The sequence below is a fragment of the Psammomys obesus genome, unplaced genomic scaffold (assembly GCF_907164565.1).
Source record: "Psammomys obesus unplaced genomic scaffold, mPsaObe1.curated_primary_1811, whole genome shotgun sequence".
NCBI lineage: Eukaryota > Metazoa > Chordata > Mammalia > Rodentia > Muridae > Psammomys > Psammomys obesus.
This window is the reverse complement of record NW_026593286.1, coordinates 5,350,755-5,377,510: the sequence shown is the minus strand read 5'-3', so window position 1 is coordinate 5,377,510 and position 26,756 is coordinate 5,350,755. Positions and strand designations below refer to the sequence as shown.

General features: G+C 44.1%; 2 protein-coding genes across 5 annotated transcripts in view; one reads left to right on the top strand and one right to left on the bottom strand.

The window, feature by feature from the left end:
• LOC129683769 (UDP-glucuronosyltransferase 1-6) overlaps nucleotides 1–20,353 on the top strand; it is a 64,314-nt gene extending 43,961 nt beyond the window's left edge. For 2 of the 4 annotated variants that reach the window (XM_055616731.1, XM_055616729.1), the window contains exons 2-5: nucleotides 16,236–16,367; nucleotides 16,964–17,051; nucleotides 17,288–17,507; nucleotides 19,472–20,353. In XM_055616731.1, coding sequence (XP_055472706.1) covers nucleotides 16,236–16,367; nucleotides 16,964–17,051; nucleotides 17,288–17,507; nucleotides 19,472–19,769 — 738 coding nt within the window. In that variant the 3' untranslated portion in view covers nucleotides 19,770–20,353. Of the gene's footprint in view, nucleotides 1–3,038; nucleotides 3,910–13,054; nucleotides 13,966–16,235; nucleotides 16,368–16,963; nucleotides 17,052–17,287; nucleotides 17,508–19,471 lie in introns of those variants that run through there. The other 2 variants (XM_055616730.1, XM_055616728.1) reach the window with 2 other exon arrangements.
• On the bottom strand, nucleotides 7,347–8,359 carry LOC129683772 (dnaJ homolog subfamily B member 3). The gene has a single exon (XM_055616736.1). It carries the CDS (start codon nucleotides 8,303–8,305, stop codon nucleotides 7,577–7,579), a length of 729 nt encoding a protein of 242 aa, XP_055472711.1. The 5' UTR covers nucleotides 8,306–8,359; the 3' UTR covers nucleotides 7,347–7,576.
• Nucleotides 20,354–26,756: the final 6,403 nt, after the last annotated feature.

Here is a 26,756-nt window from a genome sequence, read left to right as displayed (position 1 = left end):
TGTGTGAGTGCATGTGTGAGTGCATGTGTGAGTGCATGTGTGTGTGCGTGTGTGAGTGCGTGTGTGAGTGCATGTGGGAGTGCATGTGTGCATGTGTGTGTGCATGTGTGAGTGCATGTGTGGGTGCATGTGTGAGTGCATGTGTGTGTGCATGTGTGAGTGCATGTGTGAGTGCATGTGTGAGTGCATGCGTATGTGTGTGTGTTACTCATTTGCACTTATTTCAGACTTTAGGGGCATGAAACAGTGTCCAAAACCATTTTTATACCCCAGTTTGTAAATTCTCCAAAGATATAAGAATTCCTTGTGTTTTGGCCCATTCCATCTGTCCAGCTACTGTCAGATCTTTTCAGTCTATACAAATAGCCATGCAGGAGTAGTGTTTTGTGCTGGATTCTCCCAAGGCCACCATGTCATAAAAGTCCTTTATAAGGGGCATAAACTATGCTACTAAATTGGCTTATTCATATGTGCATAGCATTGCCAGCCCCAGCTAAGTTTAGGGTGAAAGCTGCCTTTTGTTAGGCTTTAACTGGTGCCTCCTTTGTGGAAATAGAGAGGTTTGCACAACCTTAGTGAAACCATTTTTCTCTATTCCTAATGTCTGCCATAACATCCCACCAACAAACCTTGAAATCTTAGGGTATGGACTTAAATGTTCTGCTCTTCAGTGGGAGTGTGATCCTGGTAACACATCTTTGTGGCTTCCAAATCATGCAGAGATTCCATGTGAATTTCAGCCATGTAGTGTGTGATGAAAACTAAGAATTCACATTTTGTCAGGCTTCACGACTTTTAGTTGAGTTACAGTCATCTCTTAAGACATTGGCAGCACCTATGTACAACTGAATTATCTCAAAGTTCCTTAAGAATGACATTGAAATACTCATGTGTTTCACCAGGGTGGATGAAATATCCAGGGATAATTACCAGGGCCTTCATATTTCCGGCCCAGGCCAAATGCAAGTTTCAAAGTGTTGCACTAAACATCATTTCCTAGTTCCAAGGACTAATACTGTTTCCCCAGGCATTAATCGTAATACTCAAGACAGCATACACATATTCACAACAGTTTAAAATAAAAAGGGAAGCAAGAATATTGTGAAGGCCAGTCTTTACCACGTGCCTCCTCATGATTTTGGTCCCATTTCATGGCACTTGGTGAGTAGAACTTGAAGTATTCATTTGACTGAGTTTTTATGTAGAAAATTTGTTCAAACTTGGTATCTGGCTCTTATATGCTTTAGATCTGTGAACTTACATCAGGCCCTTTCACTGAGAACAACAACCAATGTTGCCTTGGTTTGCTTTTCATCAGCACAGATGCATAAGAACTGTATACTGAGTCTGGGCAGAAGTGGGTCCTGCCTCCCAGAACAGGCTACTGCTTCTACTAGATGTAGTGTTGGGAGTGTCCCTGTTAAGGCTGACAACAGCAGCTAAACGCAGCAACCTTGGATTTCCGGTTCTGACTTCTCAGCCACTCGTTTCATTCATTCTTTCCCTTTTATGGGCACCGCATGGACAGGAGTGGCTCTAGCCTATACTTGGGCAATTCTGCATAGAGAGCAGATGCCTCACAAGGGGGTTGATAGGGTTTGACCTGAGATAAAACATGCAGGGAAGTGGCAGGTGCAGGAAAACAAAAGCAGAAAAGTTGCCTTCAGAAGAGAAGCTGCAGAACAGTTTTCTGAACTCCCACCCTCCATGAAAGGGTGAAATGCAAAAGCTGATTGTACAGAGCAGGACATGGGAGGCATTTTGCATATAATGCATTTTGCATTTTGCATATCTGTTGAGTCAGTTTCTAGTCCAGATCCTAAGAGGGTGGCTTCTCTCCAGAGGGAAGCCTCAGCCTGGCCAGCATGGCAGAGTGACACAGATGCAGGGAGACAGAATGCAGGACATCCCAAGGGGCTTGCCCAATGAAGAGTGGGTACAGCCCCAGGGCATGTGAAGAAAGGAGGTGGCAGCAATGGCTCATCACGTGGGAGGAATTCTCTGAGCCCTAGCTAGACTCATGGTCATGCACATAGTGCCTACAACTGGGGTCTTGCCCTCACCTTACCTTTTCTTGAATTTGAGCACAGTGTCTCAAAAAACTGTAGTCCATGCTTTTTGGAGAATTCCATCCTTATCAGGATTCTAGTCTGGCATGAATTGCCAGAGACCTCATCACAAACCTCAGAATGCAGTGAAGACCCAGATTAATGTTCACCCAGGTCCCTTAACAGAGTGCAGGGTCCTGCAGCCCTCAGCATTCAGGAGAACAGAACTTGAGGCGGAGCAGCAGTCTCTTGATCCCATTTTAGGAGATCAGCTTATAGGGGCAGTGGAATATTTTCAGAACCCACTCCATGTCAGTGACTAGGCTGGTGTTGTCCCAAGGTGCTTTACAGAGCATCCACTTCATTCCATGGAGTGCTCACAAGATTCTCAAGAGACCTTACAGAAGAATCAGATCCTCAGATCTTGACTTTGAGATCTTTAGCATGCCCATGATTGTCAGCAGTCAGCTAATTCAAATCCCTGATTCTTATATTCCTGGCACCGAGTCATGGCAAAGGGATATCCTCTTTGGTTTGGTTAAACTTGTTTTGCAGTGCTCTATATGCTGTGATTCATTGATTGCTGCTTGTGAATTGGAGGAGAGACTTTAGAAAGGTACTAAATAAGGTCTTTACATAAGCAGGATGGTTATGTGGGAGATCAGGGCATACAGTGATATTCAGAGCTTAATAGCAACCTACTAACAGTCTAAGGTGGTGAAAGGAATGAATGTCCAGCACCTTGTTTGGTGAATTGTAGGAAAGCAAAAGGTGAACTTGTATGTCCTGGTGGGGAGAGAGTTTTATTGGCATGACAAGCAAAGTAAGCTTCTGTAGGCTGAGGCAGGCAAAAGGGCAGGGCATTGTAAACAGCCAAGGGAGATTTTGTAATGATTAATTTAAGAGCACTGAATTACCCAAAGGTTTGCAGTGATAGGCGGCCTGGTGATAAGGTTAACATACTTACACAGGAATACAGTGTGTGGAAGGCCCACTGCTGTGAGCCTCTGGGGAGATGGATCTTCCAGGACTCTTGGGGCTGCTGCTCCTGCTGTGTGTCCTGCCCTGGGCTGAAGGTGCGAAGGTTCTGGTGTTTCCCATGGAGGGCAGCCACTGGCTGAGCATGAAAGATGTCACCAGGGAGCTCCATGCCCGAGGCCACCAGACTGTGGTCCTGGCTCCAGAGGTGACTTTGCACATCAAAGAAGAAGACTTCTTCACCCTGAAAACCTATCATTTTCCATATACCAAGGAAGATTATCAGCAAAAAATACTGGCCAACTCTAAGATGGCCTTTGAAACAAAACATTTCATCAAGTTGTTTTTTGAAAGTATAGAAGCTATAAAAAACTTTTCAGAACTCTATGCAAACTCTTGTGCAGGTCTATTGCACAATGAGAACCTTATCCAGCAACTGAATTCCAGCTCCTTTGATGTAGTCTTAATGGACCCCATTTTCCCTTGTGGGGCAGTGCTGGCCAAGTACCTACAGATCCCTGCTGTGTTTTTTCTGCGCTACCTTCCCTGTGACATGGACTACGAGGCCACACAATGTCCAAACCCTTCCTCATATGTTCCGAGGCTGCTCACAAGGCATTCTGATCACATGAGCTTCCTGCAAAGGGTCAAGAACATGCTGTATCCTTGGACCTTGAAGTACATTTGTCATATCTCATTTGCTCCCTATGAAAGCCTTGCCTCTGAGCTCTTGAACAAAGAAGTGTCCTTAGTTGAAGTTCTCAGCTATGCATCTGTGTGGCTGTTCCGAGGGGACTTTGTGTTCGACTACCCCAGGCCCATCATGCCCAACATGGTCTTCATTGGGGGCATAAACTGTGCCAACAGGAAGCCACTCTCTCAGGTCTGTATTCTGCTTTTATCTCAAGAATTTTCCAGAAATTAAAAAAAAATTCATCTACTCATCTTTCCAAAGGTATCTCTCTTTTCCTAAGAGGCTTTGGTTAAATTGACCTAGTAAAGGGTCCACAGTGCTACACTCCACGTTTTCAGACACCACTGTCAGGACTAAAGGTAGGGTGAGGGGAGAAGGACCAAGGAACTGTAGTGGGATTCTATGTCCATGTATCCAGACATGGTTTTTCTATTGGCAAGTATCCTGATCAGCGCAGGAGCCAAGACATTGAGCTGTGGCCTGATCCACCAAAGGGTGTGTTTCTTTCAGATTTTGTTTTGAAGGTTAAATGAATCAGCAAATTGCAGTTGTTGATGTGGTAGTTTATCTTTCAGGGATGAGACAGGTGTGTGTTCACAGGAAACTTGAGCAGTCGGGATCTGGAAGCTGATGAGTAGTTCATAGGGTCTGCGGGACCAGCCACATATCAAATGCTCAGCAGTCTGTGTAACTGAGCAGCTACTGTATGACTGCAGCTTTTCTTCAATATAATAAAATTGCGTGTTTCCAATTTGGTATGTTGAGAAATAGAAGAAAAAGAGAAGTCTACCGTAACAAGCCTTTTTACTTTATCATAGGTTAGAGGTGAATAATAAGTTGTACATTTAGTCCTGGAGCCACTGGCTACTTCCCAGTCTAGTCAGCTTGTCAGGCAGTAATTGAAACTACACTAAAAGGGTTTAATGGAGAGCTAAAAGAAGTTAAATGAATTTGTATCTAATGAGAAAACCTATGAGTTGGGTTTATGTCAGTAATCCTAGCACTTCAAAAGATGAGGTAGGATTATGAGTGTTAGATCTGGGATATACAGTGAGACCCTGAGAGGGAAGAAGGAAGGAAGATGAAGAGGGAAGGGAGGATGGAGAATGCAGGAGAAAGAATGGCTGAAGATGATATGGGTGAGTTGGGGAGAGAGAGAGAACTGATGAGAATGTGGAATTTGAAATTCTAGAAATGGAAGCTAATACAGATGAATGACTTCCTAAAATTTGTTTGGAGCCTGTGGCATAAAATCAAAGGGAAGGTGGCTACTTGAAAACAGTATAGTTTCTTCCAAATGCTTTCAGCCATGTTGACTAAGCTAAACCCCAAATAGATGTATATGAACCTCTCATCACCGTGACTGTTTGAATTCTTGTTCCTGTTTTAGGTGGAGCAGGGCCTCCTAGTCTTCCGGGTCTTGCAGTGTATTGCTGGTGCATTCTGGCAATGCTTCCAGGGACTCCATAAGGGGATGTCCTTAAGTGGATTTGCATGCTTTAAAAAAGTTCAGTGATTTGCGCTTGTGTGTATGGCTACAGGTACTCATGTGGAAGTCAAGAACAACTTCAACTTCTGGTTGTTGGTTTTCTCCTTCCACCACAGGTTCCAGGGATCAAAGTCAAGTTGTCAGGCTTGTCAGAAATGTGCTCTTACATGCAGATCTCCTGGTTAATTCAAGAGGCTCCTCTTTGCACAGGACATGCCTTTTAACCGCTATGACAAACCTTCCCTAAAAGATGACCTTTGCACAGGCATGTCTTCAGAAGTGTTTTGAGACAGAGCAATTTTTGAAGACATTTTCAAGCTTGACAGTTCATTAAACACTGCTTTACAGTTGGGCCTGGTGGCACATGCCGTGAATCCCTCTACTTGGGAAGCAGAAAAATAGATTTCTGTGAGTTCAAGGTCAACCTGACCTACATAATAAGTTCCAGTCCAGACAGAAACTTTCCATTTACAGCAGCACTAATCCAGGATAGATGAACATTGATTCTTATGTTTGCTCTCAACTGTTAAAACTAGCCAGAGCTCAAGGTCTGTGACTGTTGAGTGACCTTGCCATGCCAGGCCTTGTCTACTATGGACTCTCTGCTGACAGTCTTTTATCCACTGTGTAGTTTCAGACCCACTCATTGTATCCCACCCATGGTGATGATTTCCACATTTAACCATCACAGAACTGTACATGTTCCTCGATATCCCCCAAACCTTGGTACCTTCTACCAGTTCACAGAGCAACCCACACCAAAAACCTACTCAGGGACTTTTCCATTTGTGTGTGTGTGCACGTATGACTGTGTTTTAGTGTGCGTGCCAGCATGTGTGCGTATGCACATGGAAGTCCAAGGCTGACGTCAGGAATCATCCTGTTACTCTTCTACCTTATCTGGAGTCTCTCAAAAGGAAAAAAAAATCCAGAGCTGACGATATGACTCATTTTGCTAGCCAGCTTTTTCTGGGGGTCCCACGTCTCGGCCTCCTAAGGACTATCACACACCAGACCTTCTTGTACATTTCTGGGGATGCTTGTCTAGTAAGCACTCAAACCCCTAGGCCATCTCCCCAGCCCTCAGTGACTGGATGCAGAAAGCATTTTTTATTTCAAAGTCTGGTGGTTGGTTTGATCTGGGAACTTGTTGAGAAAGCGGCTGCGGCAGTACTGCAGTGACTACCTTATTGACATGATTTCTAAAGACTCTGTGTGCCCTGGGACAGTATTCAATCTCATGTTTCTGCTGTGTATCGTACATATGCCACTGCAGGAGGTTACACTTTCGGGGTAGTAAGGCTATCCAATATATTTTCATGTAGTCTTAGTTTACGGTAATGTGCTACGTGTCCCATGACCTCTTGGTAGAGAATTACAAAGTTTGGCATCTTAAACCTATTCAGATCCCTTTTGCTTCCATATCTTATCAAGTCTTCACAGATGAATTGGAACGAGGTAGAATATTCTGTATTGTACTCTCTCTACAGGCAACTGTCTTCTGAAAGCACCCACCTGTGCTAACAGAATGGACTCTCTTACTTATATACATATCTACATATATATTATATATGGCAATCTAAAAACTTGTTTATCTTGTAAAAAGCACCTTTCACTTCCAGCATCTTCCACTGTTGTAGAGCAATTTTAGGGCTGAGCACTACCCAGCTCACTACACACTGAGACCTTGACTGACAAAGGCAACCCTGAACCTTCAGAGAACATGATCCTTGACAACCCTCCCTTTGGCCCACTGAAATGGATTTCAGATTTTTAGCCTACAAAAGTTGGGAAGAATAAATGTGATATACACTGCCACGCTCATGGTAATTCACTGCAGCAGTGACATACAGTTCACTTTCGTCAACTTAAATGCTTTTAAAAACCTAGTTTCAACCTTGAAACAGTGGTGAACTGTTCCCATATCAGCATCATTTTAGGTAAACTAAAAGCTATTTTTTTTTTTAAATTTAAACTAAAGACTCAGTATATACATATCTTCCACCACAGAGTGCATGTGGGGAAGAGGAGCTACGTGGCCCACAGAAAGCTCTCTGGGCCGAATTTTCAACAAAATGGACATTGTGCAGTTTAGGTGCTGTGAACAGTGTCTCCTAGCACTAGGACATAACGGTGCTCTGCCTCAGGATTAAGTTTAATAAGTGCCAAAGGGATACAGATATTTACAACAGGTATAACGACCAAGAGTGATCCTATCCCTGTCGTCCCAACAATAACAGGAGGCCCCGGCGTGAACTGCATATAATGTCTTGAATACAGTTGTTCTGAAAGTAGAGTTCCCTTGAAAACGCGTTTAGACAAAAAAAAAAAAAAGTCCTGATCGGCCTTAAAACGCACTTCATGTCTTTACTGGGTATTGATGCGAAGCAACTGCTCTTTGCCATTAATTATCAGGGACTTTAACTCTCCATCTTCTTCCACTTCCACCCTTTCTTGGCCATTCTCAACGATTCTCTTGGTGGTGATTTTTTTGCCATTGATTATTTTGGTGGAGGTTGACACCGACTTGTAGTTGCCTGCCGCCCCACCCCCACAGGACATGGCGAAAGAAGAAAGGCTCGAGTTTCCCGGAGAACCAAAGGTTGTGAATCCGGTATCTAACGAAGTAAAGCTACCCCCAAACCCTGGGAAGTCGGTAAAGGAGGCAGAGAAGGGTACGGCTCCTCGGCTTCTGCTTCCCCGGGAGCTCCGAAGCTTCTCCCCAAAGAAGTTCTCAAGCGGGTCTCCGAAGAAGTCGAAGGAGAAGGGGTCGCGGCCCCCGAAGAACTCCCTGAAGACCTCGGCGGGGTCTCGGAAGGAGAAGACGTACTGGAAGGCATCCTGGAACGGGCTGCCCGCCGCGCCGCCGCCGCCCACCTCGCCCACCTCGCCGCAGCGGTCGTACACCTCGCGCTTGCGGGCGTCCGACAGGACCTCGTAGGCCTGCGCCACCTGCTTGAACCGCCTCTCTGCCTCCTCCTTGTGCTCGGGGTTCTTGTCCGGGTGCCACTTCAGCGCTAGCTTGCGGTACGCCTTGCGGATGGCCTCGGCCGAGGCCTGCCGCGGCACGCCCAGGACCTCGTAGTAGTCCACCATGGCGGCTGGCCGGCCCGCGGCCTCGGCGCTGCAGCGCGGCTGGCAGCTGCTGAACACCCGCCTACCGGCCGGCGCCGCATGCCCTTGTGACGTAGGCGCCGCTCATTGGTGGGGGCAGGCGGCGCCTCGCCCTATCAGAATGGAGGGCTCCGGGAGATGGTTCTGCTCCCAGTGACGCTTAGTGATGCTTAAGGCTAGAGCCGAGTGCAGCGGCGAAGAACGGCAGGGGAGAGGGGCTGTGACTCTGGCTGCCATAGAAAAGTACTACTTCACCGTCTCCTCCTCCTCCCACTCCGCCAACTTCTCTTCCCCCTTTCTCTCCTCTCCTCCCACGTCCCTTTCCCTTTCTTTCTGGGCCCTCCTTCCTTGTTTTCTCCTCTTCCTCCTCCCTACCTCTCCGTTTTCTCGTCTCCCACCATTGCTCGCCCTTCTCTTCCCAGCTGTGTAGCTCACGCTAGCCAGGGACTTGTGATGCCTCGCTGCCTTAGCCTTGTGGGTGTGCTTCACAAAGCTGGCTTTTTAAAAATGAGTTTTTGTGCTGCGTCCAAGCCAGCTTCCCAAGAGGACAGGAAGGTTGGCAGGAGTGGGTTTCATCTGCCCCTGGTCTGAAGGACAGTGGTTTGTGAAGGACTGATGTTCTAAAACATTTTGGGCTCAGGACTCATTCAGGCCACATGAGAAATACTGCAATGAAAAAAAAAAAAAAAACCCATATCAATTAGTTGCATACTAACATACATTGTGTTCTTAAGAGAAAAAAAAACTCTTCAAAACAAAACTCAGAACGGTGTTTATATTTATATTCTTCAAATCACTCCAACATCCGGCTTAATAGAGCTGGATTCTTATGCCTCTGCATTCAATCTACTGTGGTTTCACAAAAAACTCTCCCATATGCTTCCGAGAAAATAAGATCTTTAAAAAGTCAGTATCCTGTTGATGGAAATAGTTTTGACTTTGTAAAGTTCCCCTGAAAGATCCTTGTTGGATACTCAGGTTCCCTAGCTAATAGCTGGAGAGCCATTTTTGTTCAGAACAAAATCAGTTGGAACTTGTGGGCTGTTTAGTAGTGGTGCCAGTGAAATGTTCTTATTTATTCTACTATTGTATCATGGCTAAGGCTTTTCTTCTGACCTTTCTTGACGCTTGTGTTTATCTCAATTTCCTGTGGTATTTTTTTTTGAACACTATTACCTTTTTTGATCAGCTGTGAGCCAATAGACATCTATAAAGGTTCTTTAGTTCTAAAGGGAAATGGTTAACCAATGAGCTTTTAAAGATTCTGTCACAAAGGGCGCTAGGTCGAACCAGGAGTACTAGTGCACCAGAACAGTCACTTGAGTTTAGGTCACATGCAGTGACTGAACTTGAACCTCTGGGCCTGGCACTTGGTACAAATTCAGTAAACAGTAATAAAAATCCTGATTAGGAGGAAATGGCTCCTCTGATTAGTCAAATCAGATTTGACTAATCAGAGGAGCAAGAGAGGAAGAATAATCTACAAGAAGTGACCCACGGTCTAAGGAAGAGCAAGGCTAAAGGAGTTGAGTTTTGTTTTTGTTTTTTGTAGGCCCTATGAAGTTGTTGACCATAGTATCAGAAGCAGTGGTGGTTAACACAGTGGGGAAACTAACAGAGTGGGCTGGAGGGACAGCCTAGGAGCTGAAGCTCTGAACTAAGACATGGCAGCTGGGTCTGAGAGATTAAGCACTTGGCTTAAATATTGGGCCCATCATAAAAGCAGATGGCATCTGTACAAAACAGTAACTCTGAATATATAGCTATGGAAGTGGCCCCAGGGTTGAGACAATGATTCCAAAGCTGAAAGTCTGCCTATGAAGAATGTACCCACTTATGCTCATGTGCAAGCTTCTAGATGATGAAAGGCGGGTCAGAGAAAAATGCTGCAAAGATTGGAGGAAAACTGCCTTTTTTCCTCTAGATGGTCCTGAGCTAATCCACAGAAGGATGGAGAACTAATGTGTTTTGTTCAGTATCAACCTCCATTCTTACCCCATCACAGGAGCTAGGTGTCCCATAGGTAAGTATATCAACTTCTGGCTCCAGCTTAAAAAGAAACCCCTCCCATGGGCTTTTCAAAGCACCACATTCTTCAAGGGCCTCCAAAGCAAGAGCACATTGATGCTCTGCTCTATGTTTCTCAGCCACCAAAGTACGTCTTGCTGTGCACTGTAATTGTTCAGTTTGTTTCTCTGACCACTGGATCCCTCCTAAAAGGCAGTGGCCATTGGCCATTTGGGCTTTGGCTATGGTACCTAGCAGAGCACCCAGCATAGTGGAATCCACGTGTTCTGTACACACTGGTACAGGAAGGGATTAGCCTTGCATTTGACATGTGTTCAGTCTGCTCATGTTCCAGGGCAGAGCTGTCATCAGATTGCTTTGAAGTGGCTCTCCTTCTGGTCATAAGAAATATAGATTGTTTTGCATTTAGATCAGTCAACAGTATTCCCTGGCCAAGGGTAGGGTTAGAGCCCCAAACATTAAGGTCCACAATGGCTGCGAAAAGCCCTGATGTAGCACACTGTCTGCTTTGCATGAGGCCCTAAGTTCTATCTCCAGCACCTTGTTAAAAAAAAAAAAGTTCAAGGTTCTGGGTGATAACAGGAACAAAGTTGCAAAAGCATTATAGTGTTTACAGGCTCTTTGCTCCATATAAGCTGCAGGCAAATTCCTACAAAATGGGCCTTCCAGGATTACTGATACTCAAGTTCAACTTGGATTGTATGCTTTGGAATTTCAGTTAAAGGCACTGCAAAAAACAAAGACATTGCTACATCTTTTTCTGCTTAACAAGATTAAGAATGATGGAGTGATTGAGTGTGGGGAAAGATTTCAGAGTTCAGAGTGCATGTGTGTATGGAGTGTGTGTCTCCCCGGGAAAAGATGAAACTGGAATCCTGTTGAGGAAGTGTGAAGGCACAGGGAAAGGGTTCTTTAACTGCCAGAATTCGAGAGGCCCTGTCCATTTTGCTCCCTAGGACACCAAAGCTTCAAAGTGAGTTGTTTCTCCTTGGTGTTCCCAGCACTGCCCCATACAGGCAGGACCAGTACAGTGGTCAAATCTAGGATCTGGGCTTTCTCCCTGAGACTGTTTAGGACATCAGCAGATCCCCAGAAAGAGTACAAGTCTGAGTTCTGCTCACACTCTGATTGCCACTTTGGGAGGCATTCCTGATCAGCAGCTCTTCCCTTACTCTCTAAGGGCCACAGATGGTGCTGTTTGAACACCTCCTTGGACTCAAAGTCCCTCTTCTGCCTTTTCTTCATTCATCATGGTGGGGCCATGACCCGAGGATCACAACTTCCCATTCAACGTCTAGGTGGAAATTTCCACTGGGGACTTTTCTGGGTACTACTGGAGACTGAAAGTTGTTAAGAGTGAAGGTGTTGGGCACCAGCACCCAGGGCCTGTCTCTTAGCTCTGACGAGGACTCTGGCCAATGTGTTTGCTTCTGTCAGCTTCAGTCTGTTTGTAAACTGAGGGAAATACCATGTGCTTCTGTGAGGTGGCTCTACAGGATAAGATGTGTCGCAGAGGGGTTCAGCTTGACAATGCTTGGCACATAGTTTGCACCTGACTTTATTGCCTTCAATTCAATCAATCATCAGAATTTATCCTTGACCTCAGGCCAGTGTGATGAACATGACTATACTAGCTGGTGTTTATCTATTTTGATTTTCTGTTCGGAATGTATTTTCTCACTGTCTCTCTTGAGGGAATGGAGTTCTGCTCTTGGAGAGGATTTCTGCCCACAGACTCATGCGCCTTTGCTTCTTGGTCATTCTGTACCCCGGCCTGGTTCCATTCATTTGTACTGTCAAGGGGCCTGGTTTATCAGCTTGAACCTTGAGTCTCTCTCTCTCTCTCTTGGTAGACCTGAGTCCTGGAAAGGCAGGACACTCCACTGTGCTGGTCTCAGATGCAGTCTTGAGACCCAGCACTGTACTAGCTTCGCTAAGGATGAAGTGAAAACAGTGACCGAGGCTGAGGAGACAGCTCAGTCAGTAAAGTGCTCTGCAAGCATAAGGACCTGAGTTCAAGCCCCAGAAGTCACATGAAAATGTTGGAAGCACTTGGGCATGCTTGTAATCCCAACACTGGGGAACTAGAGAAAGGAAAATTTCTTAGCTTGGTTGCTTCCTTCCTACCAGCTTAACTGGTAGGCTCCACTCCAATTAAAGAGCCTGCCTCCAACAACAAATGTATGGACTCTGAGAAACAACACCCAAGGTTACCCTTTGGCCTTATACCACACACACACATTTTAAAATGGTGGGAATGGTGAGGAGGAGCCCTGAGTGAATGGCGGAGAGAGCTTCAATGGGCAAAAGCGGATTTGGTCACAATGCTCTTTTCTTTCCAAAAGACTTTCTGGGTAACTTTCAGCTATTTGGAAGTTATTCTTGGGAAGGTTTAATGCTTTGGCACTTCCTGGTCCTTTTTTCTCTCTGTTAATCCTTTTTGACCTATGAAAATGCTAATTTAATGAGTGCAAATTGGCCAGAGAGGGTTGGCTCACTATATCCATTCAAAAATGTGATTCGAGGAAGGAATTGCAGTCAGTTCAACTGCTGTTATTTATTAAGGAACTCAGTAAAGCTCCACCCTCTTTGTCTTGAAAAGCAAATGTTCTGTGGTCTTTGTCAGTTGATTGACAGCATTAGTCATAAGGCACAATCAAACATTAACTGGACACACAAATTGCTTCTCATGAGCCATGAGCAAGCCTGAGTAGACCTGTGGCGGCGGAGGCGGAGGAGGTACCATGACTGTGCTGTGCTGGAGATCACATTTGCTTCTGCTCTTGCTGTGCCTTCAGCTGTGTGTGTTCGGTCCCTCAGGGTCCCACGCTGGGAAGCTGCTGCTGTTCCCTATGGATGGCAGCCACTGGCTGAGCATGCTTGGAGTTATTCAGCAGCTCCAGCAGAAGGGGCATGAGGTAGTGGTCATAGCGCCTGAAGCCTCAGTGTACATAAAAGAAGGACCGTTTTATACTTTAAAGAAGTACCCTGTGCCATTCCAAGTTGAAAACGTGACAGCTTCTTTTGCAGAACTTGGGCACAGTGCCTTTGAGCAGGATCCTTTTCTGCTGCGTGTGGTCAAAACATACAAGAGAGTCAAAAGGCAATCTGCTATGCTCCTGTCCGGCTGTTCCCACCTGCTGCACAATGCCGAGTTCATGGCCTCTCTGGAAGAAAGCCACTTTGATGCTCTACTGACAGACCCTTTCCTTCCTTGTGGCTCCATTGTGGCCCAGTTCCTGGCTCTGCCTTCTGTATACTTCTTGAATACATTGCCATGTGGCCTGGATTTGGAAGCGACCCAATGCCCCGCTCCTCTGTCCTATGTGCCCATAGGTCTGTCTTTAAACTCAGATCGCATGAATTTCCTGGAGCGAGTGAGGAACATGCTCTTTGCTTTGTCACAGACCTTTCTATGCAGTGTGGTTTATTCTCCCTATGCGTCACTTGCCTCAGAGATCCTACAGAAAGAGATGGCTATCAAGGACCTTCTGAGCCCTGCATCTATCTGGCTGATGAGATATGACTTTGTGAAAGATTACCCCAAGCCGATCATGCCTAACATGGTTATTATTGGTGGGATAAACTGTCTTCAGAAAAAGCCTGTATCCCAGGTGTGTATTTGAGTGGGGTCTTTCCATGCCTGTATTCTTTGGGGAAGGAGCTTCCCATAGGTATGTGTTGAGCTCAGAGAGCATGCTGGGGTGTTTTCAAGTGCTCTGTTTTTATTTCTAACTCCTGTGTTGCCCAGTCTTGAATTTGTCTTTGGCATCCTCTTCTGACTTACCACTTTGTATACAGCATTTTGGGAAAACATATTTTGGCATTTTTTTTTTCCTGAGAAATTCAGTTTAACGCAACCAGCATTAACTGTCAGAAGACCCGCCATGTTTGGGACACTTCTTAGAGAACAGAGCTGTGTGCTTACCCTTGATTGGAACTAGTGCTCTTGATTCAGGCACTGGTAGCTCAAGTCTGAATCAATAGTTTTTTATAGGTCCTGACAGGAGACACTACCTTTATGGTCCTCGTTAAAGTTCTAATGTCTAGATAACCTAACAGGAAGTTCAGTCCTGCAGCCTTCCTCTTCTTCCAGTAGGGCAAGGTGTCATCTCTCTGTCTGAGCAAGAGACAATATTGGTGAAAGAGAGCAATTCAGAGACCACAGTCGTATGTGTTAGACTTGAAGTAAACAGCCAACAGGAGGCCAGAGATGTAAAGATACTGAGGGAAGAGGCAAAGCATAGAGGAAGGCGAGGGAAAGGCTTCCGACAGGTAGTTCAAATGGATTCTCATGTTTTGTTCAGAGCTTAGAACTAACCATGCAGCTTTCAGTAGAATGTAGCAGATATTTAAAGGTCTCATCAGCTTGGGGGTGGGGTGGAGGTGGGGAGTACCCCCAGAGAGGAGAAGGCCTTTCTTTTGAATAATTTATCATGTTTAGAAAGAAACACATCAGAGAGCAAAGATTATTTGCAGTTACTATGTTGCCTCACTGGTTGTCCCAAAGATGGTGATGTGGCAAGTTTTGGTCATATTGTGCCAAGTAGAGAGGACTAACCTTTATTGACTCCACAAAAGTTGATACAGAGTCATTGACCATCCTGCCTCTGTGGCTCTGTACACAAACTGTGTGTCAGTTAAGCCTTAGTTTATGACCCTGCAGATACAGAGTCATTGACCATCCTGCCTCTGTGGCTCTGTACACAAACTGTGTGTCAGTTAAGCCTTAGTTTATGACCCTGTTTATGCTGTTTATGACCCTGCAGATCTGATTTTGTGCTAATCAAATACTACTGGCTGCTGAGTAGGTGTGGGAGGGCATACAGGATGGGGGAAACTAGATTGTACTCTTTTTAGATAGGGTTACATGTGTCTTGAAGGAGCAAAAGTTCTAGAATGTAGGTGAGCTATGTGCTATCTAGAGGTAGAAGGAAAGCAAAGGGCGCTAGGGTGGGAGCTGCCTGTCACCAGGAAACACGTGCATGGGGAAGAAAGGCTTCAGAGCAACGGAGCCCAGGATGCTCTTGACACAGATGAAAAATCCAGACCAGTGACGGAAAAGCCTGGTCTGGCCTCTCTGACTCTCTAGATGGTCCCAGTGTGTGGGATCAAGGTGCCACTTCTCTGATGATCCAGGGAATTGCAGGGTCCCTCAGGTGGGTGGGGAGAGGGGTGTTCCCGTGGAAAGGCTACCCGGTGTGTAGGATCCTGATTTGTTCAGGACAGAGCTTGGTAGCAGTCTCTCTGTATCTTTCATGTAGAGGGATCGGGATATGGTTTGCCCAGGAATATTTAGAGTTCAGTAATAAAAGCATCACATTCCAAGCAGCTCCTCAGCTGAAACCTGTCACATCACACCATCACGTCAATGTGCTTCATATTTTTTGACCTCTTACATCACATCATCACGTTTGTGCTCTCCAGGTTCTTTGGAAACATCTGAATCCATCTGAGAGATGTTTTTGTGATTAGTTAGCTTGTCAGTAACGTGCGGTAGGGAGAATTGCCAGGCCTCTGAGTGTCTGTCTGCTGTGTGGGGCCACAGGTGGGAGTATGTATACGGACGTACGTCACTTTTCATGGGTGCACATTTAAGTGTATGCACCCTTATATATGGACCTCTGCTGCTCTTATGGGAAGTCAGCATATTACCTGGATTCTGAATCTCTAGGGAATCCCACTGATGGCCCTGTAAGCAGCAAATCCTCCTGAATTGTCAGGGGACAAGGAGACAGAGTTGCCGTGATGACTTTTTGTTCGTTACATCCACCACTTCACTGACTTCCATAAAAGGAAAGTATGTAATTGTAGCCTGTTGTGTTCAGCTGCCATGGAATGTGAGAAGCAAGGGATGAATTGGAGATTTCTTTTTCTGCTCTAGGAGTTCGAAGCCTACGTCAATGCCTCTGGAGAGCATGGCATCGTGGTTTTCTCTTTGGGATCCATGGTCTCTGAAATTCCACAGAAGAAAGCCATGGAAATCGCTGAGGCTTTAGGCAGAATTCCTCAGACGGTAAGATATCTGTTCATATCCTTCATATCTGTTTTCATGAGAATGTTAATTCCAGACATAGGGGTCTAAGTGCAGAAGTTTGGCCTTTGGAAATCCTTTGCCATTCCACAATTTGTTGTTGTTGTTGTTGTTATATTTCACAATCTTATTTAGGTACATGGTCTTCCGCACTCACATTTGTCATTTTCTCTAGGAAACTCCAAAGTATTAGGGAGAATTTGGTTAAAATAAGCAGAATATTGTTTTTTCATATCAATAAAGAATGTTTCTCCAAAAATATTTTATTTTGTTTGTTCCTACTTTGATAGTTTTGCATCCACTTACTTTCTTAAGAAAGTTTCCCTTTGCAGTGGAGCAAAGTGAAGAAATCTTTAGTGCCTGCGTTGGTGGTTTTTACTCTGCCTCAGCAAGCTTCAGCATCAAGAAGCTGTGTTGCACTTCAGCTCCAGGGCCCTTCTATACACAAACCTCCCACCATGCAGAGGCCATAGGTGTTCTCACTCATGAGATTGGCCTTTCTAGCTAGTATAGGAGATTTTTTTTTTTTTTTGTCACAACGTTCTTTTATTAAACCATGTGCTTCTTGTCCCTGTAAGGTCCTATGGCGCTACACTGGAACTAGACCATCGAATCTTGCGAAGAACACAATACTTGTCAAATGGCTACCCCAAAATGATCTGCTTGGTAAGTGGGCAGCCTCTGACCTGCAGGTCAAACCAGAGCTAAGTTAAGAGAAACGACAGGCATAGATGCTCTAAATGATTGTGCAGCGTGATTGTGGCCAACACACATCACACACATCACCCCCTGCCCTGAGTGTCAGCAAAGGTCGCATGTAGATGACAGTCCTTGAGGGGTTTTTAGAATCTAGACATCATCAGGCTGGAGAACTCAGTATCGCTGTCTGTTGTGCTTCTCAGCTCATCCAAAGGCTCGTGCATTCATCACCCACTCTGGTTCCCATGGAGTTTATGAAGGAATATGCAATGGCGTGCCAATGGTGATGATGCCCTTGTTTGGTGATCAGATGGACAACGCCAAGCGCATGGAAACTCGAGGAGCTGGGGTGATGCTGAATGTCCTTGAAATGACTGCTGATGATTTGGAAAACGCCCTAAAAACCGTCATCAATGACAAGAGGTAAGTAACAAACAAGGGAAACAAAACAAAACAAACATTATTTGCAGCATTTACAATTAAGATAACAGCACAACAACTAATACATAAATATTTAGATAAATCTAGATAATGTGGGGAGTTATTTCTACTTGTAAAATGACTTTATATTTTATCGTAGAATTCATTAAAAATGTTAAGTGTTCCTCTATTAAAAACCTTAGATTAAAAATAATGTCACCATAGTAAGCATCTCATTTCTAAAATCCAAAGTAATGTCTCATCAAAAGATCTTTAGGCACGGTGCTGGAGAAATGGCTTCGTGGGTAAGAGTACTTGCTGTGTAAGACTGAGGACTGAGTTCAACCCCAAGCACTTATGTGAAAGACCAGGCCTCAGCACAGTGGAAGGCAGAGGCAGGAGAATTGCCAGTGCTTATTAGACACCGGCCTAGATCCAGACCTAGTGAGAAACTATCTCAAAGAAACAAGGTGAAGAGTGAGAGAGCAGAACATTGTCTTACGGCTTTTGAGTGAATACATAAGTGCATGTGCGTGTACACACCTTACCCCACCCCCAGCCACACACCCCACACACCCCACACACCCCACACACCCCACACACCCCACACACCCACTTGGTCTCTTCTTGAAATTTAGTGTATCAATACTAAGGTTACTGGAACTATTTTGCTTTAAAATGATGCGAAGACCGACATGGTGACAGATACTTGTCTTCTCAGCATTTTGGTGACAGACAGGTGGATTGCTACCAGTTCAAAAAGATTTCAAGGCTAAATGGCTAAGTCTAGGCCAGCGGGGGCTACATAGCAAGAATCTGTCTTAAGATGAAACCAACCAACCAAACACAAACACCCAACAGTATAACCTGAGACAACAATTTGTAAGGTGGGGAGGTAGAGCTATGGCTCAGCAGTTCAGAACACTTGCTGTTCTTCGCAGATCCTCAGTTTGTTTCCCAGCTCTGGGGAAATCCAGTGCTCCCTTTTGGCCTCCGTGGGCACTTCACTCATGTGCATACACATGTAGAAAGACATGTACATATTAACACAATAAAAAATAAGAATAAAATCTTAAAAGTAAGAGCACAAAGTCTGATAAGAAGAGAGGATGGCCAGTGGTAGACATAACTCAGCAACAGTGTGTGGCCTGTTTATGAGAATGTGTGTGTAAAAAGAATTTCAGGCACGTTGTCTTTGTCTGTTTTCTGTTGCAATAGCAGAATGCCCAGAATCCATGATTTATGAAGGGTTAAAGTTTATTTGGCTCACAGTTCTAGAAGTTGTTGAGAAGTCCACAGTGAGGCAGCTACATCCTGAAGGCTCTTATGCTGCCTCCTCACATGGTAGAAACCTGGAGGTTCAAAGGATGTGCATATGCAAGAGAGGAAACACAAGTGACATCATTGCCTGATCTCAGTCTGCTCTCACAGTGACAGATTCTAGCTCTGGGACAAAGGCCACCACCTCTCTCAGTGGCTTCTCACCTCCTAAAGGTCCCATCACCTCTCTGTACCTTCACATTGGGGATCAAAATTCCCACCTATGAGCCTATGGGCAACATATTCAAACACATTCTTTAATACATAGTTGATTCCTCTTCAACTTAATCTTACCATAAAGGTAAGGTATAATAGAATTGCCTACAAAGAAATCACTAAAAAGCAAAAAAACAAAACAAAACAAAACAAAAAAAACAAAACAAAACAGGAAACTAGGTTTAAATATTTATACGTGTTTTGTTTTTGTTTTTGCTCTTTCCTTCCTCCCCTCTTCCCTCTTTCCTCCCTCTCTTTCTCCACTCCACTGTCTATCTCTCCTTCTCCTTTTTAGATGTAAAGAATATGTGGGGGTGGTGTTCTTTTCTGGTTTTAATAAAAACATGCTTCTCTACTTCACTGAAGTCAAGTTTATGGGGCTACTGTCTGTTGCATGGTATTCCGAATACTAACAACTGCTTTGTGTTCAGCTACAAGGAGAACATCATGCGCCTCTCCAGCCTTCACAAGGACCGCCCTATAGAGCCCCTGGACCTGGCTGTTTTCTGGGTGGAGTTCGTGATGAGGCACAAGGGGGCGCCACACCTTCGTCCGGCTGCCCATGACCTCACCTGGTACCAGTACCACTCCTTAGATGTGATTGGCTTCCTCCTGGCCATTGTGTTGACAGTGGTCTTCATTGTCTTTAAATGTTGTGCCTTTGGCTTTCGGAAATGCTTTCGGGGAAAGGGGCGAGTTAAGAAATCACACAAATCCAAGACCCACTGAGAAGCAGGTGGGAAGTGAAGGGGAAGTATCGGTCTCTTATCCAATCTGTTTGAAACTTGGAAACAGAATCAGTGTTAAATTCACTTTGTTTTTATTGGGGAAATAATTTGCCATACATTATACGCCCAGAACAGTTTTAAAAAAATAAAAATTATCTAATTACTGGCCACACCAATCAGGGAAGGTACTAGAATATGTGACCTGGTTCTCCAGTATCTTCAGTCTCTGGACAACACTTGCCGCATGTTACTAACAGAAAGTTTAGCACTCTGCCTGCAACGACAGCCCCATAGTTTTCCCTCTCGCTTCAGCTGATGGCTTCCTCACCTGGATTCTCAGGCTGTTGTGGCTTTCCCCAGTGCTAGTCATTCCTCACTGTGCTCATGCGTTGTGGATGGCACAGCCTGTGTAGCTAGGGGGAAAATAAGGCTGTGACACTGATGGTAATGTGTCTTGAGATGATGACCATTGCTTGTGAGAAGCGGGTCTGAATTTGATGAAAACCAGGATATAGTCTTCAGCAAGTACAACTTCTGTATTGTTTCCCAAGCCAAGCACTTATTAATAAATTAATATAAATTGAATTCGTTTTTTCTCTTCATTGGTGTTATATTTATGTGTTATCAAAGCGTACCCTCCAGAAGAGATTCACACATACACACAAAGAATCACCTGTAATTACATTGCTCGTTAAGAACCATGGTTGCTGCCGCAGTTTTGATTCTGAATCTTCCAAAGGTGTGTGTGATGGTGGCTTGATCCTCAGCCTAAGGCACCACTAGTAAGTTGTGCAACCGTTAAGAGAGGGTCCAGTGGGAAGAAATTTGGTCTTTGGGGGTGTTCCTTTGAAGGGGATGTTGGGTTACAAACTCTCTCTTTCTCCCTCTGTTCCCTTGCTGTCATGAAACAAGAAGCTTCAGGGACACCATCCCTGAGTGTTCTCCTATTTTGCACAGGTCCCAAAGCAGCATGACCACATGACCAGAGATGGAAACTTCTGTAGCTACCCAAAAATAAACCTTTGCTCATGAGTTGCTACATATTAGGGATTTGTGACAGTAACAGAAAGCTTATTGACATGGTTATTGTTTTGAAAAAATGCACATAAAACATTGCAGATACACCAGATATTTTGTGACATTCTGCATTGTTCAATTTTGCAGTGGTATAATGAAATGCCCAAGACAAGTAACTTACACAGAGAAAAGGGTTGTTTACAGGCTTAGAGGTTCAAAGATTACCCTGCGTCGGCTTAGTTTTGTGAGGGCAGCAGAAGGTGGCATGTCATAGCGCGAACATATACAAGAACAAACCAGGAATTATTGCTTGCACTAGGAACAGAGAATGGAGTCTGTAGTATCACAATAACCTCAGGAAAATCCCCCAATGACCTAAGGACTTCCTAATAGGCCCTACCTGTGAAAGGTTCCCCTGCTTCAGAGCCATACACTCTGGGACCAAGCCCTTATTGCATGGCCCTTTGGAGGCATTCCATATTTAAGCCGTATAACCTAACCCTGGCTCCAAAAGTTCGTGTCCACTTTACAATTGAAAAATGGATTAATGCCAGGCCTTAATCTCAAGAGGCAGAGGCAGACAGATTCTTGAGTTGGAGTTCATTCTGGTCCACAAAGCAAGTTCCAAGACAGCCAGGGCTACACAGAGAAGCCCTATCTCAAGAAAAAAAAAAAACAAAAATTGATGACAATGACAACAAAAGCAACATGACAACGATGATGATAGATTAATTTTCTGTCCAGAGCTAGTACCAAAGTCTACTGTTGTAGCACAGGTTGGCAGCCCAAGGTCTCATCAAGACTCATTAGAGTTATGAGCCTCTGTAAAAGAGACAACTGAACAAAAACTAAATAAAACCAAATACCAAATCACATACAAAATTGGTAAAGGCCAGACATCAAGTAAACATCCCCTGTTCTGAAAGGGAGTCATGGAGAAATAAAAAGAGGCATCATCCCCCAAACAAGAAAAGGGCAAACATCCAACACCAAAGATCTTTGGTATCATGGGTGCGCTATGGTGGGGTTGTAGGCTCCCAAAGGGCATGGTCATTTCCACTTTGGTGGCTTTGGAGGTTGCATCCCATGTGTCTGCATTCTCAAAGTGTTTTTCACACTGACTGGATCTTTCTCTCACAGGTGTGGCAGGCTGATATCATCTCTTCCTTCCTTGGGTCTTTATTCTGGCTTTGGCTTTTCCCCCTCAGCACCACTATTTATCACTGCATTGGGTGTTCCAATCTGGCTGGACAGCTCTGCCTGGTTTTCCAGGCTTTGAGATCTGGTTGAAACCTCCATGACCCCATAACTTGGAATCTATGAAACTGCAAAACCACATCCGATGGATGACATTTGGGTCTTTTGCTAGCAAATATGGAATGAAGGCTGGATGGATGCTGAGAAGTAAAGCCTGAGTAGCCATGGAAACATAAAGCCCCCTGGATCTCTCTCCTGGAACCATTCTTCCTAGAAAAAGCTTGAAACAGAGTTTATCTGGCTTGAGCTTGCACAGGCCTCATGCATGCTGTCTTAGCTGCTTTGATTTTGTATGTGAAGCTTCCGTGCTATGTCCAGGAAACACTGTGTTGTTGTACTCATCCATCTCCTCTGACTCCTACAATCTTTTTGTTCCCCCCTCCACAAAACCCCCTGAGCTTTGGAAGGAAGGTGTATGATGTAGATGTCCTCTGTGTATCTGAGCATTCTAAAGTCTGTTATTTGCTGCATCTTGACCAGTTGTGGGTCTTTGTGTTCATCATCATCTACTACAAAAAGAAGCTTATCTGCCGAGGGTTGAGAGATCCACTAATCTATGGGTAGAGCAGCACATCATTGGGAACAAGTTTAATGCTATGTGCATTTTGCATAGCCAGAAGTAGTAGGCTCACTCTTAGAACTATGACCTGTCTAGTCACAGGATCTTGGACTTGAATTAGTGCCAGGTATAAATTTGAACTTATGGAGTGGATCTAAACTTCATTCAGGAAGTGCTTGGTTGCTCCTGTGGCATTCTTGCCACCATTGTACCAGTGAGTATGTCTTGCCTGGCTAGGCATTATTGTAGCGCATAGTGTTCATAGCTAAGGTAGGATTGGTGATTATTTTCTCTGCCTTCCATCATTATGAAAATTAGCCAGAAGGAGTGAAGCTTCTGAAAGAGTACTAGCTTGAGTTTTTTGTGTTCTGTGACTCAAGTATGTGGTGTATTCAACAACTGTGCCTTGCCATCAAATTCTGGAAATTATCAAGAGCATTGGCCATAGCCTGTAATGTTTGGGAATCCAGAAGAATCTCAGTGGCCAACAACTCTTAATGTACAAATAAAAAAACATACCAAGAAAGAAATCATGGGAATACTTCCATCCATAATAGTCTCAAAATATATTAGAATAGACAGACATGGTGGTGTACGCCTGTAATTCCAGCACTCAGGGAGGCAGAGGCAGGTGGAACTCTGAGTTTGAGGCCAGCCTGGTCTACAAAGTGAGTCTGGGATAGTGAAGGCTACACAGAGAAACCTGTCTTGAAAAAATAATATATATATATATACATATACATATATATATATATTCATATATACATATATATGAATGAATCTAACCAAGGAAGTCTAAGACTCATACATGAATACTTAATACAAAGAAAAGAGAAGTGGAAGAAAATACCAGGAGATGAAAAGACTTATGTTCATAGATTGGCGGGATTAATATTGAGAAAAATAGCCATTTCACCAAAAGCCATCTACAGATTCATTGCAACCCATCAAATTTCCAATGCAATTTTTTACAGAAATTAAAAAAAAAAACTAATCTTAAATTTTATATGGAAACCCAAAGATCCAGGATAGCTGAAACAATCTTGAGCAATAAAAATACTGTGGGAAGTATCATCCTTCCAGATTTCAAGTTAATAGTCCAGAGTTATAGTAATAAGGGCAACATGGTCCTGGCATTAAAACAGACACCTTAAATAATGGAACAGAAGTGAGGGTGCAGATATATGTCCATATACTTTTTTTGAGACAGGGTTTCTCTGTGTAGCCCTAGCTATCCTAGACTTGCTTTGTAGAACAGTCTGGCCTCGAACTCACAGAGATCTGCCTGCCTCTGCCTACCTGAGTGCTGGGATCACAGGCCTGCACCATGGCACCCCACTAAGTTCATACACTTAAAGCTACTTTTTTTTTTTTAACAATGAAGCCAACAACACAACAACAAAGAAAGAAAGCACCTTCTACAAATGATGCTGGTCAAACTGGATACCTACAGGTAGAAAAGTGAAGGTAGATTTTTACGTCCCATCCAGCACAAAATTCATCTCCAGATGGATTGCCATAAGACCTGAATAGCCTGTTATTTTTAAGGTCAGCTTTGTTCAAAGTCACAGTGCACAGAGTATAACCAAATTATGTTGATTCTTTCCCCAAATTACCCACAGCACTTGTCATAGAGCATTGTAAAAGCCTTCTCTATCATTCTTTTCCAAATTTACCCATTACTCAATTCTAACAGTTCTTCCAGCATTTGGAGAGCAATGATTTCACTCTTGGTACCAGTTTTCTCTCTACATTATCTTCATGTTACTATAAGGAAACATAGAAAGCAGTTAACTGATGAGTAGGAGATTTATACAACCTATACATTTTGGTTCATTTCTTAGCTTTTAGTACCCAACAAAGCAAAGGTAGAAAACTTAATGGAGTAGCAATACAAAAGAGTGGATTGCATGTGAATCTAGCATCATTGTCCTAATCTAAAAAGAAATCTAAAAAGGAAATTTGTGCTTGGAAAACCAACATAGCCCACGAATTCCTCACCAGCCTCATTGTCCTAGTGTCCTCTAGGCACTAGAGATTCAAACTAGGGTCCTTATTCTCATGCAGCAAGTACCACAACTCACTGAGCCATCTCTGCAGTCTGGAACTCATGGTTTAACCCTGTAAGTTCCTTGGAGTAGGAATGAGATGGTATGAGGAGTCACGTGTTTCCTGATGTTAGAAGTGGGCAAGTAGAGGAGGAGGAATTCTGCCCTGGTTTGCTTTCTAATGTTGTGATAAGCACCACGAACAAAAGCAACGTGGGGAGAAAAGAGTTTCGTTTGTTTATACATTCCAATCACAGTCAGTGAAAGGAAGCCAAGGCGGGAACCCAGAAACAGGAACTAAAGAAGAAGCCATGGAGGAATGATGCTTGTTCTCATGGCTTTCTCAGAATGCTTTTTTAATATAACCCAGGACCACTTTATCAGGAGTGGTACTTCCCACAGTGGGCTTGGCCCTCTAATATAATTCATTAATCAAGAAATGACTCTAGTGCTGGAGAGATAGCTTGACTGTTAAGAGTACTGGCTGCTCTTACAGTGGTTCAATTCTCAGCACCCACATTGTGGCTCACAACCTTCTTTAACTCCAGTTCCAGGAGATCCATTATCACCTTCTGAGCTCCATGGGCACAAGACTCTCATATGTTGCACAGATATTATATGTACACAAAACACCCATATACACAAATAAGATAATTTTTAAAGACTTAAAAAAAAAAGATAATGTCCCACAGACTTGCCTACAGGTCTAACTAATAAAGGAATTTTCTCAGCTGAGATTCCCATTTCCCAGATGACCCTAGCTTGTGTCAAATTGATAAAAACAAAAACAAACAAACAAAAAAACCAACCAAACAAAACAACAACAAAAAACTATGACCATCTAACTAATATAAACTTCCACTTGGAAAGATGGGCAAACTCAAAATGGAATTTTAATGAAGGAATCTTGGGTGAATATGACCCCGAGTCTTATTCTGTTGACCTGTAATACATGAAGGATGTCCCCAAACCAATGCTTCTCACTATACCAACCACTTATCTTGACCAGCTCTCTTAGCAACAGGCGACAGGGAAACATTTTGAGGTTCACTTTTGGTGTAGGGAAAAATACTTATTCTGCTCTGTCTTTGGTGTTCCTTGTCTTCTGAGATTCTTCCAATGAGAATACTCCTCCTCATCTGGCTGTTAACTGGTCCTGGTGATGAAGAAAGAGTTCTTTCCCCCACAGCCATACCATCGTCTTTTTCTCTCCCTTCCAGCTGCCTTGACTGCACCTTTCTATACTGGGCTCCACCTCCAGCTTTTTGAACTTGGTTTGTAACCCCCACGAATGATTTTCCTTTCAAATAGGTCACTATATATCAGCTCCCACCTCTGGATACAGAAATGTTTAGTGGAAATTTGATGTGGAGCTTTGATTTCAGCCCAGTGTACCCAAAGCTCTGGTTGACAGGACTTCAGGGAGGCAGTTGGATCTCAAAGTTCCAAGGGCCTGGGATATAACGGTGATGGTTCTAGTGAAACCTCCAGCCCTGCCAGGAGTCCTGTTTCTCATGAGGATTACCATGGAGGAGCCTGACTGTCTGTGGTGGACATTAGATCCTGCCATTGTTCATATTTTCATTGGTGCACATTAGACAGAGTGGAGATCTTCCTCAGCCAACATTTTTGTTGTACACAGAAGAGGACTTCGAGACAAGGCCAGTGTTTAGGTCCTCTAAAGAGCTATTCTGGGTTGAGTGTTGAGGAACTGAGGCTGGAGGAGGAAGGATCTAAGAACTTTAGTCCTCCACGTGGACATCTGTGCTGCTTGTCACCCATTAAGATACTGTGGTGGTGAACAGCCTTAGAAGTTAGTGCGCAGACTGAATTCCATAGTCCCAAATTTTTAATATCTAGAGAAAAGGGAGGGGACCTTCTTACCAAGCATATTGACTAATATATTGCTGTGTAACAAAGTATTACTACCTTAGTGGATTCACAGGGCACCGTTATCTCAGTTTCCATGTGGGTAGGAATCTGGGTGTGGCTTTGCTGCTCATGATCTTAGAGGTTGCAGCCAAGTTGTTGGCAGGGATGCTTTCCTCTTCCCTTTCTGGAGCTCAACAGCCTCTTCCCAGTGCATGTGATTGTTGGCAGAATTCAG

Excerpts from the sequence above, each read along its gene's own strand:
- LOC129683772 (XM_055616736.1), bottom strand. The coding sequence starts at position 8,305 with ATGGTGGACTACTACGAGGTCCTGGGCGTGCCGCGGCAGGCCTCGGCC.